Source organism: Dendrobates tinctorius, unplaced genomic scaffold (assembly GCF_039654945.1).
Source record: "Dendrobates tinctorius isolate UK_male_01 unplaced genomic scaffold, ASM3965494v1 ptg000241l, whole genome shotgun sequence".
In the NCBI taxonomy this organism is placed as follows: domain Eukaryota; kingdom Metazoa; phylum Chordata; class Amphibia; order Anura; family Dendrobatidae; genus Dendrobates; species Dendrobates tinctorius.
Genome location: NW_027361908.1, coordinates 14,994,118 through 15,011,582, shown reverse-complemented (window position 1 = coordinate 15,011,582; position 17,465 = coordinate 14,994,118). Strand labels below are relative to the sequence as shown.

General features: G+C 42.6%; 1 protein-coding gene across 1 annotated transcript in view; it reads right to left on the bottom strand.

Moving 5' to 3' along the window:
- The window catches only part of PTPRQ (protein tyrosine phosphatase receptor type Q), a 794,911-nt gene extending 779,942 nt beyond the window's left edge, over positions 1-14,969 (bottom strand). Inside the window, exons 1-2 of the mRNA XM_073556964.1 lie at positions 14,824-14,969; positions 4,442-4,548 (exon numbers count right to left, since the gene is read on the bottom strand). Coding sequence (XP_073413065.1) covers positions 4,442-4,548; positions 14,824-14,969 — 253 coding nt within the window. The remainder of the gene's footprint in view (positions 1-4,441; positions 4,549-14,823) is intronic.
- Between the last annotated feature and the right edge of the window lie 2,496 nt (positions 14,970-17,465).

The window sequence follows — 17,465 nt, the reverse complement described above, 5'->3', positions numbered from 1 at the left end:
ATAAATTGTGCCTACCGAAGTCCCTGTTCCCAATCATGGCGCAAAGAACACATGGCCCCACTCATGCCTCAAAAAGTCACATGTGTGCCATGGTAGATGCCTTCTGGATCGCTCCTGGTTTCAGTTACGCAGCGGTGAAACTTGTACAATCATGCCTCATCTGTGCACAGCACAACCCAGGTAAAACAGTAAAAGTCCCAAAGAAAGCGACACCTAGGCCTCTCTACCCGTTTCAGAGACTGCAGATTGACTACATACAGCTACCAAGGTAGGAGTGTATGCAAATGTCCTAGTATGTGTAGATCTCTTCTCTGGTTGGCCGGAAGCCTATTCGGTAAAATGTGCAAATGCTAAAATGACTGCAGACAAACTGATGAAAGAACTGATCTGCAGGTATGGTGTCCCAGAAACCGTAGGGGTACACACTTCATGGGAGAAATAATGAGGGAAGTCATGCAGGTCCTTGGTGCACAGCAAGAATTTCATACACCATATAGGCCACAAAGTAGTGGGAAAGTGGAAAGACTAAATGGCTCACTTAAACTGAAAATTCAAAAGGCCATGGCAGACACAGGAAAGAGCTGCGTAGAGCCATGGCAGGCACAGGAAAGAGCTGGGTAGAGCCATGGCAGGCACAGGAAAGAGCTGGGTGGAGTGCTTGCCTCTTGCACTCTTTTCAGTCAGACACACTACAAATATAAACACAGGTTTGTCTCCTTTTGAAGTCCTGTTTGGTAGTGCACCAAAGACTGGTCTGTACTTCCCACAGGTGCTACAAATGCAACACGGTGCTATGATAACCTATGTCCAGGCCTTGCAGAAAAGACTTAATTTGGTGCATAAACATGTGTTATCATCCATTCCAGATCCTAATGCCAGTGCAGATGTGCATCAGCTGAATCCAGGTGATTGGGTGGTTATACGCAGACACATGAGAAGGAGCCTGGACCCACGATTTGACGGCCCCTTCCAAGTCCAGCTGACCACATCCACCTCAGTAAAACTAGAGGGAAAGCCCACCTGGATCCACGCCAGTCACTTCAAGAAGGTCCTTTCACCAGCAGAATGACTGTTCTCCTCATCACCTTGCTGGCAGTGACAGGGTTACTGCACTCTACAGAGACACAGGACAAACTCTTAAATACTGACAGGGACAACAAACTTATTCGGCATCATGCTCTTCTCATAAAGGATATGGAAGGACAGAAACTGAAAGACTGTTGGATCTGTACACACAGCTCAGTATCTGCAAGGACTATGCCATACTTAGCCTTACCTCTGGAGCCATGGAAGGTATTAACCCTACACTGCAGACACAATGAGACTTGGACTCAATCAAGGTTTTGGGGAAAAGATGTGCCCCGTGATATATCTGCCTCATTGACTATAATCGGATGGGTCGCTAATCCCTGGTTTCAGGCATAACGCGGCCTAAGGTACAAATGTCAAGGAGGAATGTGTCAAATAATTGGTCCCACCTGTTGTAATTATATCGACCCTGCTGGCAATCTCCAGATCAAGGCCAGTATAGACAAAATAGGTGAACTTAGAGACCAATGGTTAAAACAACACAGTGCAAGCAAAGACTCCTGGTGAGGTAACACATTCTTTTTTTTAAATCCAACAAATTGGTTTAGTGGCGTAGCAGGATGGATTTTTGACATTGCACAGACTTGTATGCAAATTTTGTTGTTTTGCTTATTGTTTTATGTAGCCGTAAAAGCGCTAATATGTGTATTACTTAAGCTACTGAATAATGTATGCATGAAAAAAAGAATCTAAGGCTGAACCTTCTGTAGTGTATCATAGACCCCAGGTGGCCATTGCTGATGGAGAAAGTGAGTGTCCACACTGAGGGTGGATGGGCGAAGCAGGTAGGAAGCCCCCTTATGGGTACTAGACCCATGAGACAGTAGCTCCTTGGTGGACATCAGCTGACCCTGTGGCAAAGGTTATACCATTTACAAAAGGGGGGAATTGATATAGAAGGGTTAATGGTTTGCCTTTATATCCCTTTAACTCCCTTTAAATACTTCAATTGCCTTTTGCCTATTATTGCTAGAATTATTCTTATGACACTGCAGACTATTAGTCTCTGTTTCAAGGAGACTATACTTGTTATCACATATGTTCTCAATAGTCAGTAACAACATGTTCTGGGTACATGGTAAACAAGGTATGACCCTGGGTTACGGTGGGGGCTACATGAGCCACATAGAGTTACACTTGTTGTAAATGGTATAAAATATTGCCTTGTGTTTCATTACGTCAGATAAAGTGATTAGCCCACGGCCCGTGTGCAGTCTCTTTTGTCTCCATGCGCTTGTAAATTAAGGGCGTAAACTCCTAATTCGGACTCACTGGTGATCTGGCAGACCTGACTTTGGTCAGAACGAAAACAGCTACGACAATTATATAGTGACAGAGAGCTGATAAACCATGCTGGGTTGGCTAGACTAGGATGTATGAGGCCAGTTGTCCGCTAATGATGATATTTTCCTGATGATAAAACTCTGATTGTATTGAAACAGCAAAACAAGTGACACATCACTGGTATCAGACTCTCTTCTCTACGTCATGGTGCTTTTAAGTTAAATAGCAAAACTCTGCTGACAGATTCACTTTTATTCTCACAGAGAATTGTAAAACTAGATATTACCAGATATTTCAGGCCTGCCTGTGAGTCCTGCTTTTCTTAGTCATACACAGCAATTGACAGCTATATGAGCAGTCAATCTGTTTTTGTGGGTTAAGAAACTTAAAGTACAGTCAATGGTAGCAATTACGCCTAATTTTACATACGATTTCAGAATAAAATCATGAAAATAATAAAAGTCTCCAAAAATCTGGAAAAACTCTCAAAGCCACTTTAGGAAACAAAAAACTCCTCCATAAACTCTCCAAAAAAAGAGTTTCCTGAAGCGTATTCAATTAGAATACTCATTCTTTTTGACTGCCTCCAAAAACTGCTGTGTTCACATAAAGGCTTGGCCTCTTTTGAAAACCTGAAGCGTTTAAGAAGCACCAAAGCCTGAAAATATGAACTGCAAGTCATTTTCTCATAGAAAGGAATAGGCCTATTCTTTTGAGCATCTAGTCAGCTCTTTTTCAGAGCAAGAAATAGCAGAAAAAGTCACAGTGTCAACTTGGCCTGAGTAGAAGTCAGCCCCTGCAACCTGTAATGACCTATTGACCAGGAAAAATAGCCAGGGCTAGAATGTAATAGGGCAGCACATTGACTCAGTGGTTAGCACTGCAGCCTTGCAGCGCTGGGGTCCTGGGTTCAAATCCACCAAGGACAACATCTGCAAGGAGTTTGTATGTTCTTGTGTTTATGTGGGTTTCCTCTGAGTTCTCAAATTTCCTCCAACACTCCAAAGACATACTGATAGGGAGTCTAGATTGTGAGGGAGAATGGTGATAATGTCTGTATAGAGCTGCAGAATATGATGGCGCTATATATGTATGCATGGAAAATAAATAAATGCAATACATACTACTCTATTATTATTATAGATTTCATACTTGGCAGGGGAATTATATGTAGTTGATATATCAGGCAGGGTAACTGCGTGACAAGTTTTTTTTCAGTATATGTAAAATACAAACCAATTCTGGTGATCACAAGGATCTGATGCTGAGGATTGCTTATGAGCATATACTATGCCAGTTGTTCTGAGTAATTGTTAAATATACATTCCATAGAATGCTGAATTTTTGCATAGGACTGCAGATACACTTTTTTCTTTGATTGAACTATTTATATTTTTAGGATTGTCAAATTATGTTCCGTGCAATACACACAAAGACACCAAATATATGCTAAATTTGCACTCACCTGAAACTTCTCATATCCTCCACGTGGTGGCTTCCAAGAAAAGTAAATGGAATGTTCCTCTTGACCAAGAACTTCTAGAGCTGATGGTGGCTCAGGATCTACAAAGCAAGGTACCTACATTTTATACTATAGTTAAATACTATATTTATGTTGCAGGAGTTTTTGAGTTTACTCCTAGAATTTGGCCCTATGGGTCATTTACATAGAGATGTTATGGATCTGTAATATGGCTAACCTGCTATGTGCTGTAATGTATCCCTTTGTGCTTTTGTTGGAATATGTTTGGTGCAACAACTCCATTCCTGTCTATGTTTAGTTGCTAGATTTGTATGCTGTTTATAAAGTTAAAAACAAAACTCCCAGAGGCTCACACAGGGAGAGCATGTGACTGTATTTCCTGTTTTTCCTGTGTATGAGAGAAGCAGCCTGCTGTAGATGATGCACAGATAGACACACAAATGATTTATTCCTGATATATTAATCTTATCATATATTGTTCCTGATTAATGAAACTCTGTTGTCATATGCTTGGAGAGTATCCTGAATAATCCACTGCCAACAGCTTTCAATTTTAATGTAAGCTTCAATGCTTTATATATCTACCTGTACTGAGCTCTATAACGGAAGGAGAGCTATGCTTCAATCCACACGTTGTTACAATACTGATAACATATTCAGTTCCAGGCAATAGGTCACTAAAAGTAAAGTGTCTATAAAACACAAAAAAAGTCAAGTTAGATTTGATTGGTAGGGTACATCTACAAGAAAACTGTAACACCCTTGAATGTCATGTAAAGAGCTTGACATTTGGAGAGTAAGTTTCAAAGGATATGGGGCATTTTTTTTCTTAAATGCATGTATATTAAATTTAAAATCATTCTGCAATTAAGTTTCATTAAAAATGTTGTACTGTTTGCTTTCTGCAGCAGCTGTGTGCTACTTTCTATTGATGGTTGCAGAATGAGTTAAAGCAAAACTGTCAGGTCCCCAACAGTTCCCATCTGCTATTACAGCTGTAAGTATGACGATTTCTATATTATAATCACGTCATTTATGTGACTTATTAATGTTTTTATCTTATGTAGAGTACTTTAAGGTGATTTGCACACAATTTTTTTTCAGGTGGATTCCCCTTCGAACTTGCCTAAAAAAGCACTAAAATGAACACAAAAAAGAAATACCATATGCACAGGATTGTCAAAATGTTGTACATATGTTCCATTCTTTGTCACTTCTTTTAACCCCTTCACGACCAAGCCTATTTTGACCTTAATGACCAGGCCATTTTTTGCAATTCTGACCAGTGTCCCTTTATGAGGTAATAACTCTGGAATGCTTCAATGGATCCTAGCGATTCTGAGACTGTTTTTTCATTACATATTGGGCTTCATGTTAGTGGTAAATTTAGGTCAATAATTTTTGTGTTTTTTGTGAAAAAAAATCAGAAATTTGGCAAAAATTTAGAAAATTTTGCAATTTTCAAATTTTGAATTTTTATTCTGTTAAACCAGAGAGTTATGTGACACAAAGTGGTTACTAAATAACATTTCCCACATGTCTACTTTACATTAGCACAATTTTGGAAACAAATTTTTTTTTTGTTAGGTTGTTATAAGGGTTAAAAGTTGACCAGTGATTTCTCATTTTTATAACAAAATTTACAAAACCATTTTTTTATGGACCACCTCACATTTGAAGTCACATTTTGAGGGGTCTATATGGCAGAAAATACCCAAAAGTGACACCATTTTAAAAACTGCACCCCTCAAGCTACTCAAAACTATATTCAAGAAGATTATTAACCCTTCAGGTGTTTCACAGGAACTAAAGCAACGTGGAAAGAAAAAATGGACATTTTAATTTTTCCAACAAAAATTTTCTTTTAGCATCAATTTTTTCATTTTTACATGGGCAACAGGATAAAATGGATCCTAAAATTTGTTGGGCAATTTCTCCTGAATACACCGATACCTCATATGTGGTCATAAACCACTGTTTGGGTGCATGGCAGGGCTCAGAAGGGAAGGAGCGCCATTTGACTTTTTGAATGGAAAACATGCTGGAATATTTAGCGGTTGCCATGTCGCGTTTGAAGAGCCCCTGTGCACCTAAACATTGGATCTCCCCCACAAGTGACCCCATTTTGGAAACTAGACCCCCCAAGGAACTTATCTATATGCATAGTGATCACTTTGAACCCCCAGGTGCTTCACAAATTGATTGGTAAAAAAAAGTACTTTTTTTCACAAAAATTTTCTTTTAGCCTCAGTTTTTTTCATTTTCACATGGGCAACAGGATAAAATGGATGCCAAAATTTGTTGGTCAATGTATCCTGAGTGCACAAATACCTCATATGTGGTCATAAACCACTGTTTGGGCGCACGGCAGGGTCCGGAAGGGAAGGAGCGCTATTTGACTTTTTGAATGGAAAATTAGCTCAAATCGTTATCAGACACCATGTCGCGTTTGGAGAGCCCCTGTGTACCTAAACAGTGAAAAACCCCCACAAGTGACACCACTTTGGAAACTAGACCCCTTATGGAACTTATCTAGATGTGTAGTGAGCACTTTGAACCCCCAAGTGCTTCACAAAAGTTTATAACGCAGAGCAGTGAAAATAAAAAATCTTTTTTTTTCCTCAAAAATGATTTTTTAGCACGCTATTTTTTATTTTCACAAGGGTAACAGGAGAAATTGGACCAGAAAAGTTGTTGTCCAGTTTGTTCTGAATACATCGATACTCCATATCTGGGGGGAACCACTGTTTGGGCGCACGGCAGGGCTCAGAAGGGAAGGAGAATCATTTGACTTTTTGAAATGAAAATTATCTCTAATTGTTAGCGAACACCATGTCGTGTTTGGAGAGCTCCTGTGTGCCTAAACATTAGAGCACCCCCACAAATGACCCCATTTTGGAAACTAGACCCCCTAAGGAACTTATCTAGATGCATAGTGAGCACTTTGAACCCCCAAGTGCTTCACAAAAGTTTATAACGCAGTGCCATGAAAATAAAAAATATTTTTTTCCTCAAAAAATTATTTTTTAGTGCGCAATTTTTTATTTTCACAAGGGAACCAGGAGAAACTGGACTCCAAAAGTTGTTGTCCAGTTTGTCCTGAGTACGCTGGTACCCCATATGTGGGGGGGACCACTGTTTGGGCACACGTCGGGGCTCGGAAGGGAAGTAGTGACATTTTGAAATGCTGACTTTGATGGAATGGTCTGCGGGCATCATGTTACATTTGCAGAACCCCTAATGTACCTAAACTATTGAAACCCCCCACAAATTACCCCATTTTGGAAACTAGACCCCCCAAGGAACTTATCTAGATGTGTGGTGAGCACCTTGAACCCCCAAGTGCTTCACAGAAGTTTATAACGCAGAGCCATGGAAATAAAAAATCATTTTTTTCCTCAAAAAAAATTATTTTTAGCCAGCAATTTTTTTTCCACAAGGGTAACAGGATAAATTGGACCCCAAAAGTTGTTGTCCAGTTTTCCTGAGTACGCTGGTACCCCATATGTGGGGGGGACCACTGTTTGGGCACACGTCGGGGCTCGGAAGGGAAGTAGTGACATTATGAAATGCTGACATTGATGGAATGGTCTGCGGGCGTCATGGTACATTTGCAGAGCCCCTGGTGTGCCTAAACTGTGTAAGCCCCAACAAGTGACCCCATATTGAAAACTAGACCCCCCAAGGAACTTATCTAGATGTGTGGTGAGCACTTTGAACCCTCAAGTGCTTCAAAGAAGTTTATAACGCAAAGCTGTGAAAATAAAAAATCATTTTTTCCTCAAAAAATGATTTGTTAGCTCGCAAATTTTTATTTTCACAAGGGTAACAGGAGAAATTGGACCCCATAAGTTGTTGTCCAGTTTGTCCTGAGAACGCTGGTACCCCATATATGGGGGGAACCATTGTTTGGGCACACGTAAGGGCTCAGAATGGAAGTAGTGACGTTTTGAAATGCAGACTTTGATGGAAAGGTCTGCGGCCGTCGTTACATTTGCAGAGCCCCTGGTGTGCCTAAACAGTAGAAACCCCCCACAAGTGACCCCATTTCGGAAACTAGACCTTCCAAGGAGCTTATCTAGATGTGTGGTGAGCACTTTGAACCCCTAAGTGCTTCACAGAAGTTAATAACGCAGAGACATGAAAATAAAAAAATCATTTTTTTTCCACAAAAATAATTTTTTATCCACCAATTTTTTATTTTCCCAAGGGTAACAGGAGAAATTAGACCACCAAAGTTGTTGTGCAATTTTTCCTGAGTACGCTGATACCCCATATGTTGGGGTAAACCACTGTTTGGGCACACGTCGGGGCTTGGAAGGGAGGGAGCACTGTTTGACTTTTTGAACACAAAATTGACTGGAATCAATGGTTGCACCATGTCGCGTTTGGAGACCCCCTGATGTGCCTAAACAGTGGAAACACCTCAATTCTAACTCCAACCCTAACCCCAACACACCCCTCACCATAGCCCTAACCCCAACACATCCCTAACCCTAATCCCAACCCTATTCATAACCCTAACCCCAACACACCCCTAACCTTATCCCTAACCCTAACCCTAATTCCAACCCTAACCCTAATTCCAACCCAAACCCTATTTACAACCCTAACCCTAACCCTAGCCCTAACCCTAACCCTAACCCTAGCCCTAGCCCTAACCCTAGCCCTAACCCTAACCCTAGCCCTATTTCCAACCCTAACCCTAATGGAAAAATAAAAATAAATATAATTTCTTTATTTTATTATTTGTTCCTGCCTATGGGGGTGATAAAGGGGAGGTTTATTTACTTTTCATTCTATTTTGATCACTGTGAGAGTTTATCACAGTTATCAAAATGAATGAATCTGCAGCCGGCGGGCGCACTGCGCATGTGCCCGCCATTTTCCAAGATGGAGGTGCCTATGTAGCAGGACGGTGGGACACTGGGATCTGGAGAGGGACATCGGAGGTACCGGGGGGGTGAGGGGGGGGTCGGAGGGTCGGGGGAGTGGAGAGAAGGGGGAGGGGAGCAGATGATGATGGCGGCAGCACATTGCCACGGTCAGTCAGTATCGGGGGCCTGTCGGCCCCATAAGTCATTGGGGGGGTCGGATCTGGGTCTCCAGCCATGTCCGATGCTACTGCAGCATCAGCCATGGCTGGATTGTAATATTTCATCAATTTTCATTGATCAAATATTACTATCACTCTGATTGGCTTTTTCACTTTTAACAGCCAATCAGAGCGATCGTAGCCACGTGGGGGTGAAGCCACGCCCCCTGTGGTGAAGCACAAAGCCCCTGTATCTGCAGGTCGGGTGATCTTTTAGTGACCCCGTTCACCCGACCTGCAAGGGGGCTTTAAAGTCATGACGCCACATAGGCATCACTGGTCGGATTGGCACAGGTTTTCATGATGCCTATGTGGCGTCATTGGTCGGGAAGGGGTTAACCACTTTAAGCTTTGAAAGCCTCAAAAGGCTAAAAAGTAACGCAGGAAAATAAAGAGACTCATTGCGCCAATGTTATTCACTGGAAAGTTGTTGAATGTGTGCCAATTTCTGCTGGGGAAGCTCAGCTATTGTAGAACCAACAAAGAAAATTCCTATGACTTGGAGCTCACTGTACATGCATTCAATTATTGAAAGATTATTTTTCTGAAAAAAAATGGCATGGGCTCCCACGTAATTTTCTTAACCAACAGAGGGAAAGATGACAGCTGGGAAAAGATGTTTAAAGCCGCGGAAGGGAGTAATACCCATGGAGCTCCCCAGCATATTAATATCAGCTCACAGCTATATACATAGCCTTTACTGGCTAATAAAATCGGGACCCCCCCTAAAAAAGATGTAGGGTCCCCTTATAATTCATAACCAGCTGTCATGGGTGTGTCAGAGGCTGCAGACAGCCTGTTGAGGCTTGGAGCTATAGCAGTCAGCTGTCTTCCTGTTTGGTGTTGCTGGAAGATATCTGTGTTACATCTCTGAGTCTATTCTCCCTTCCTCTCATCCCTTTATGTTGTGTTGTCTTTCCTACACTGTACTTGACAACAACCCTCAGCTGTCAGCTTTAGCAAGGCTTGTTACCAAAATAAAGGGGTCCAACGCCGTTTTTTAAATTATTTAAATAACTAATTAAAAAACAGTGTGGGGTCCCCCCATTTTTGCCGACCAGTCAAACTATAGCAGACAGCTGGGGGCTGGCATTCTTAGGCTGGGAAGGGGCCATGGATATTGTCCTCCCAATCTAAAAATAGCAGCCCACAATCTCCACTCCCCCCTTTCTTAGTGTTGGGTTCCCTTCCCCTCATCCCTTTGTGATGCACTTAGTCTTTCCTACATTGTGTGTGACCCCAGAAAAGGCTAGGCAGACAGCTGCGGGCTGATATTAATAACCTAGGAAGGGGCAATGGATATTGCCCCCCCAGGCTAAAAAAAATTAAATCTCAGCTGCCCCAGAAAAGGTGCATCTATAAGATGTGCCAATTCTAGCACTTAGCTTTGCTCTTCCCACTTACCCTGATGCGGTGGCAAGTGGGGTAATAGTTGGGGGGCTCGATGTCACCTTTGAGTTGTCTGGTGACATCAAGACCAGAGGTTAGTAATGGAGAGGCGTCAATAAGATGCCACATTACTAACCCCATAGTCATATTGTATAAAAACACACACAGTCAGAATATAGTTCTTTCATTGAAAGAATGACACAGACTCCTTTAATAAATCTTAATTAAACCATTCTTACTGCACCACCCATTCCAGTGACACCATTGTCCCCTGCAAGAGAATTAAAATAACAAACAACAATATTCCTCACCTCTCCACTGAGAAGATGATAATCTATTTGTCCCACAATTGGGTCTAGCTCTGCCACATCTAGATGGCAGGCTGCATGGTTGCATGATGCATCAATATAGCCTGACATCCAGCAGAGACACTAAGCAAGGACTGCTACCGCTGCTCAATATCTCGAAGTGAACTTCTATAATCTGTCTGACTTCATCACGAGCGTGAGAAAATTCTCACGCTCGCGGTGCCGTCAGAAAGGTTCGGTGAGTTCACAGCCAATGAACTCAATTCACCTAACTGATGTCAGCGCGAGCGCTGTGGGAACATTTCTAACGGCACTCGTGCTGACATCCGTTAGGTGAGGTGAGTTCATTTTCTAGGCTATTAATATCAGCCCCCAGATGTCTGCCTAGCCTTTGCTGGTTATTAATTATATGTGGACCCTAGGTCATTTTTTGGAGGGGTCCCCCATTTTAATAGCTAAGTAAGGCTAAGGATACAGTTGTGAACTAATATTAATAGCCTAGGAAGCTCCATAGCTATAACCCCTTTCCAAGACTATAAACATCTGCCCCCAGCCATCAGCTTTCCCTCTGCTGGTTAAGAAACTTAACACAATTTTTTTTCAGAATAATAATCTTTTAATAATTTAATTACATGTTCAGTAAGCTACACACAGTACTAATTGTATATATCACTGACATCTATATATCTATGTATTCTATGTGTACACACTGCATGTAATCCACATATTCTATCCTCTCAGGTCCTGCTGTGATTTTACTGTACGCAGCAGCTGAATTGCCGGCCATTTATTTATCTATCTATCGATCTTTCTATCTGTCTACGGTATCTTTGAAAACAGTGTGTAAATAACATATAAAATTGCTCTATGTAAAAGCTCATGTAAAAATCACATTGCAATCGCTCTGCTTTCGGGTATAAATCATATGCTAGGTGTGAAAAATTGGATTGTACTTGCATGACACTCATACATTTTTTTTGCTCCTGATATCGGAAATTTTTTTTCACACATATGGGTAAGAGCCCTTTAACAGAGAATCTGTCAGTGAACTGGTTCTATTGGAGAGTTTATAAATATTATCAATAGTATGTTCTGAGCTTCTCCAAGCTGATATATTACCATATGAAAGTTAAGTTGAACTTAGTGCTCATAAATCAGCTGAAAACATCCCAGAAGAAAGATGAGATTTATAGATTCAGCTATCAAAAGTAGCTCGCAAGCGGAATCTCAAATCATTCAGCAGCCAGCAATAGACAGAGGTTCTAGAAGGCATATTGTACAAAATTTTTAATTAAAAACAAGTTATTAAAATTGTGATAGCCACAAATACATTCATTTAAGCAAAAACTTGCCCCCAAATTTGTCTATATGCTTTAAAGGGGTTTGTCCAGGCCAAATCAATAAGTCTGCAGTTACTCTGAGTAACTGCAGACTTATGAATCCCCCCCAGCACACGAACTGTGTGCTGCGGGGATTTGCAGGTTTCAGTCCCGGGACCAAAGGATATGTATGAGTTATATATACTTCCGACTGAGTCCTTAGCTATAGTCACTGATGATTTTCTTTACATAACAAAATAGGCACATTAAAAGATGCCGTTTCATTGCTACCTAATGAAAGAAGCTACGGAATGAATGGATGAATTTACTGGTGATCATCACAATTTATTCTGAAACAGCAACGAGTCCAGATTTAAATCCCTTTGAACACCTGTGGAGAGATTTTAAAATTGCTGTTGGGAGAACGCACCCTACAAATATAAGAGACCTGAAGCAGGTTGTAAAAGAAGATTGGTGCAAACTTCCAACTGAGAGGTGTAAGAAGCTTGTCGATGATTATAGAAAGCGATTGATTGCAGTTATTTATTCAAAAGGGTGTGCAACCAAATACTGAGTTGAGGGTGCCAACAATTTTTTCCTGGTCATTTTTGGGGTCTTATATAAAATTGTGTCCAGTTTGCCTTTTTTTCTATGTTTTTTGTTGTTACAGTACAAAGGAAATAGACATTAGTATAACAAAACATGTGTGTTTGCAATAATTTATTGGGAGAAAAATTTCATTTTCTGGAAAAATTTCAAGAGTGCTAACACTTTTGGCCATGGCTGTTGCAGGTATTGTACTCACTGTGATGCATCAGGAGGAAGACAGGAAACTTGTTCCATTAAAAGTTCATGTGGGTTTATTGCTTCATAAACCCAGAAGCCAAACAGTAAACAAAACAGTCTTCAGATCAGGCAAACAAAATACAAATGACCATCACAGACCTCTGCTTAGCCAGGTCTGTGTGGCACACGCACTGAGGTAGCGTCCAGTATTCAGGCTTGGTCTGGAGCCAAATACACACAGGAGGAGATCTTCTCCCTCCCAGCAATACACACCATGTACCAAACAACCTCCATTATATAGACTGTTAACCACACCCAGATGTGAGGTATGTGGGTAGCTAGACCCGCCAATCTCTCACAGCTACCCATAGCCCAGTCTGTTATGAATGGGTCACCGAGGAGGATGGCAGGAACAGGCTAAGCCACCAGAAGAGCAGAGAGGTTGGTAACTAAGCGGATTGCAGACCCCTGATCCTATCTACACAACTAGCATTAGCCGTGGAGCGTTCCTACTATGCCCTAGACGCTTCGTCACAGCCGGAGGATTAACTTAGCCTAAAGACAGAAAGATGAAATCTAAACTGCCCCGGAGCAGATCCCCAAAGGAATAGACAGCCCCCAAACATATATTGTCGGTGAGACAAGATGAGACACAAACACATGCAGAGAACAGACTGAGCAAATTGTGAGGCCCAAGCTGTCTAGACAGGACAGAAAAGATACTGTCTGCAATTACACACAAAACCCTGAAAAAGTCCAACACTTCTGATATACAAAAAACCTGAGGTCACAAGACCTCACCCCCACTAGATCAGCACTCTGGTATAAACTGGCAGCAAGCAAAAAGATACTAACATAACAGGGGACTAAACAAGCTGCAACACATGAAGCAGGGCCCAGCGCTGCCCCCAGCAGGGAGCACTCTGAACCCTGGCAGCAAAACAGAAAGCAAAAAAGACACAACCAGATTAGATGCAATGGATTAGCAAAAGAATCACTTAGCAGAACCATGCAGATCAGGCAGGGGACAAAAGAACTCCAAATGCACACAGAGGAAATCACCAGCAACCTTCAAGAGCAGCCAGCTCAATTATATGCTCCCAGCCAGTAATCCAAGGTTCCCAGTTATTGTCGTCAGGTGGAGAACTTCCATCCACCTGGCCAGCTCCACTACTCTCAGTAACCACCAGAGGGAGCTTCGGCTCAGAACTTCGAGCAAGGGAATTCACAACACCGGTCCCAGGTGCAACAAACGAACCTCTTAGTGCTATCATGCACTAAAGAAAATACTCCAAATTACATCACAGAGACAAGCCATACCTGTTACACATACCTCCCATCAACTACGCAACCATTAACCACACTACATACCTCCCCCTCAGCCTTCAGCCATGTGGCTTGGCATTTTCTACTACAAGACAAGGGATTCTCGAGAGGGCATCGGCATTACCATGTAGCTTCCCTGCTCTATGCTCTACATGGAGGCTGAAATCTTGTAGGGTTAAGAACCAGTGGGTGACCCTAGAATTTTTACCCTTGGTTTCCCTCATCCATCTGAGTGGGGCATGGTCAGATACAAATCTAATCTTACATCCTACCAGATAATAGCGTAATGTGTCCACTGCCCACTTTATGGCCTAGTACTCCTTTCTCTACGACCGAATAGTTTCTCTCACATGAGGATAGCTTTCTAATCAGGCAGAGAACAAGGTGCTCCTCCCCATGTATCTCCTGGGAAAGGACTGCACCTAAACCAATATCTGAGGCATCCGTTTGGAGTATAAACTCTTTCTGAAAGTTGGGGGCTACCAGAACCGGTTGCTTACACAGAGCCCCTTTCATTTTTTGAAAGGCCGTCTCTGCCTCTTCAGACCATTTGGCCATTACTGATTTCCTCCCCTTAAGGAGGTCAGTCAGGGGCATTGCCATCATGGCGAAGTTCAGGATGAACCTCCTGTAGTATCCCATGATCCCCAGGAAGGCTTTAACTCGTTTTTTTGACAGCGGTCTCAGACATGTTTGGATTGCCTCCACTTTACTGATTTGGGGTTTGATCTCGCCTCTACCCACAGGCATTTGTCTTTTTTCCCCAAGGCACATTTCTTGGGGTTGATTGAAAACCTCGCCTTCATTAGAGTATCAAACGCCACCTGGACCTTTTCCAGATGACTCTCCCAGTCCAGGCTGAAGATAAAAATATAGTCCAGGTATGCCATGGCATATGGCTTATGGGGTGGAAGGATTCTATCCATAGCTCTCTGGAAGGTTGCCGGGGCCCCCTGTAGTCCAAATAGCATCCAGACATGCTGGAAGCATCTGTCTGGCGTAGAAAACACAATATTCTCCTTGGCTCCCTGTGCCATGGTGATCTGCATGTATCCCTTCAACAAATCCAAGGTGGTTATGCATCTTGCAGGCCCAAGTCTCTCAATCAGCTCATCGACACATGGCATGGGATAAGCGTCAAACTTGGAGATCTCATTCAACTTGGGATAGTCGTTGCAGAACCTCCATTCACCATCCGACTTTGGGATCTGGACAGTTGGGCTTGACCAACCACTCTTGGATTCCTCAATGACCCAAAGTTCAACATACACCCCACCTCCTTGGAGATCACTTCTCGACAGGCCACCAGAATTCGATAAGGCTTCACATTTATGCACACATTTGGCTACATCAGAACTTTGTGTTTTACAACCTTTGTGCACCCCGGCAATTCCGAGAACAGGTCCCTGTTCTTCTGGAGCAATTCTCGGCACTGCTGTTTTTGGGCCTTTCATTGCATGTCTGTTATGGCCACACCTCCAACCTCACCTTCTGGCTGGCCCAACAAGCACAGAGTTTCAGCCGGCTCTCTGTCTTGCCATGGCTTGATGAAGTTGACATGGTAGACCTGATATGGTTTCCGTCTTTCCAATTGATGAATCTTATAGCTTACCTCAACAAGCTGCTCCACCTCCTCATACAGCCTTTGCCATTTGGCCAAGAACTTGCTCTCCACAGTAGGAATTAGCACAAGGACTCGGTCTCCTGGATTGAACTGCATTATTCTGGCTGACCGGTTGTAGACCCTGGAGTATATATCGTGGCACAGCCGTGTTAGTGCTCAAATAGGTTCCCAAGCCAGTTGAATAGTAAGATAAAATTTGGCACTCAACTCATGAGAATCTGTTGCAAAACTTTTAATGCAGTCCAAAGTAAGGTATAAACGTTTCGGCCATAGATGGACCTTCATCAGTATACTGCAGTGTACAATAATCGAAACAAAACAACATGATGCATCACAAAATAAATAAAGCAGAGAAACTTTGCAAAAAATAATAAATTTACATAAAGTAAATAAATATCACGAACACCGGTGTGAGGAAAAGGGATAAATAAGGAATAAGAGGAAAGGAAAAAAAAGGTTGCAGACCCTGGCCTGAGGTTTTTGTGCCTGGAGGAGATGTCCTTTTACGATGGGCATCACTTTCGCATTCCTCTGCAGCATCAGTGCTACATCCTCGATGACTTTTCTGTGGGGCGTGACTTCGGCTCCCCAGGTTTCCTTGGCTATATCCAAGAGACCTCGAGGATGTCAGCCAAACAGAAGTTCGAGCGGCGAGAACCCCTTAGAGGCTTAAGGAACCTCATGGATGGAGAACAACAGATACGGTAAGAGACAGTCCCAGTCTCCACCGTCCTTTTCTATGGCTTTCCTAAGCATGCTCTTCAGCGTTTTAATAAACCTTTTCACATGGCCATCTGTCAGAGGATGGTACACTGAAGTCCTCAACTGAGAGATTTGCAGTACCTTACATAACCCCCTCATCACCTTACTCATAAAAGGTGTTCCCTGGTCGGTCAGGATCTCCTTTCATAATCCTGTCCGGGAAAAAATATGGACCAATTCGTGGGCTATACTATTTGTGGAGGAGTTTCTAAGGGGAATTGCTTCAGGACAGCTTGTGGCATAGTCCAGGATGACCAATATGTATTGAAGTCCATGAGCAGATTTAACCAGGGGACCGACCAAGTCCATAGCAATTCTCACGAATGGCACTTCAATAATGGGCAATGGCACGAGGGGACTCCGGAAGATAGAAGTCAAAAGTCTTGGCCTTTAATAATAGGATGCAACAAGTCCCAAATGACGCCGACCTCATGGGACTTAGTACTGTGGGTTATTTCTATGTCCACTCTGGCCATAGTGTTGTCCGTAGCATCACCATGTATGCACCGAATACCGACTTTTTTCCCTGGGATCAGATGGAGAGGATTGGTGGCCCTCACAAGGGTCACTAAACTCCCGGAGTCTAGAAGTGCCATACCTCCTGCCCACTCACCTTCATAGGACACACTTGAGGCCCATTGCTGGGGGGGACAGTTTACACTGCCATCTGGATATGGATTATTATTATTATTTATTTATATAGCGCCATTAATTCCATGAGAAGGGGGTTAAATGCAAAGTTATAGATACCGTTAACAGTAAGAAAATTTACAATTACAGACTGGTACAGAGGGGAGAGGACCCTGTCCTTGTGGACTTACATTCTATGGGATAGTGGGGAAGAGACAGAAGGTCAGGGGTGCAGCAGCTCTGGTGGTTTTGAGGCGGCGGCTCGGGTGGTGGTGAGGCGGCAGAATAGATATTGCAGGCTGTAAGCTTTCCTGAAAAGATGGGTTTTCAGGTTCAGTTTGAAGGATCCGAGGGTGGTGGCATGGAATTC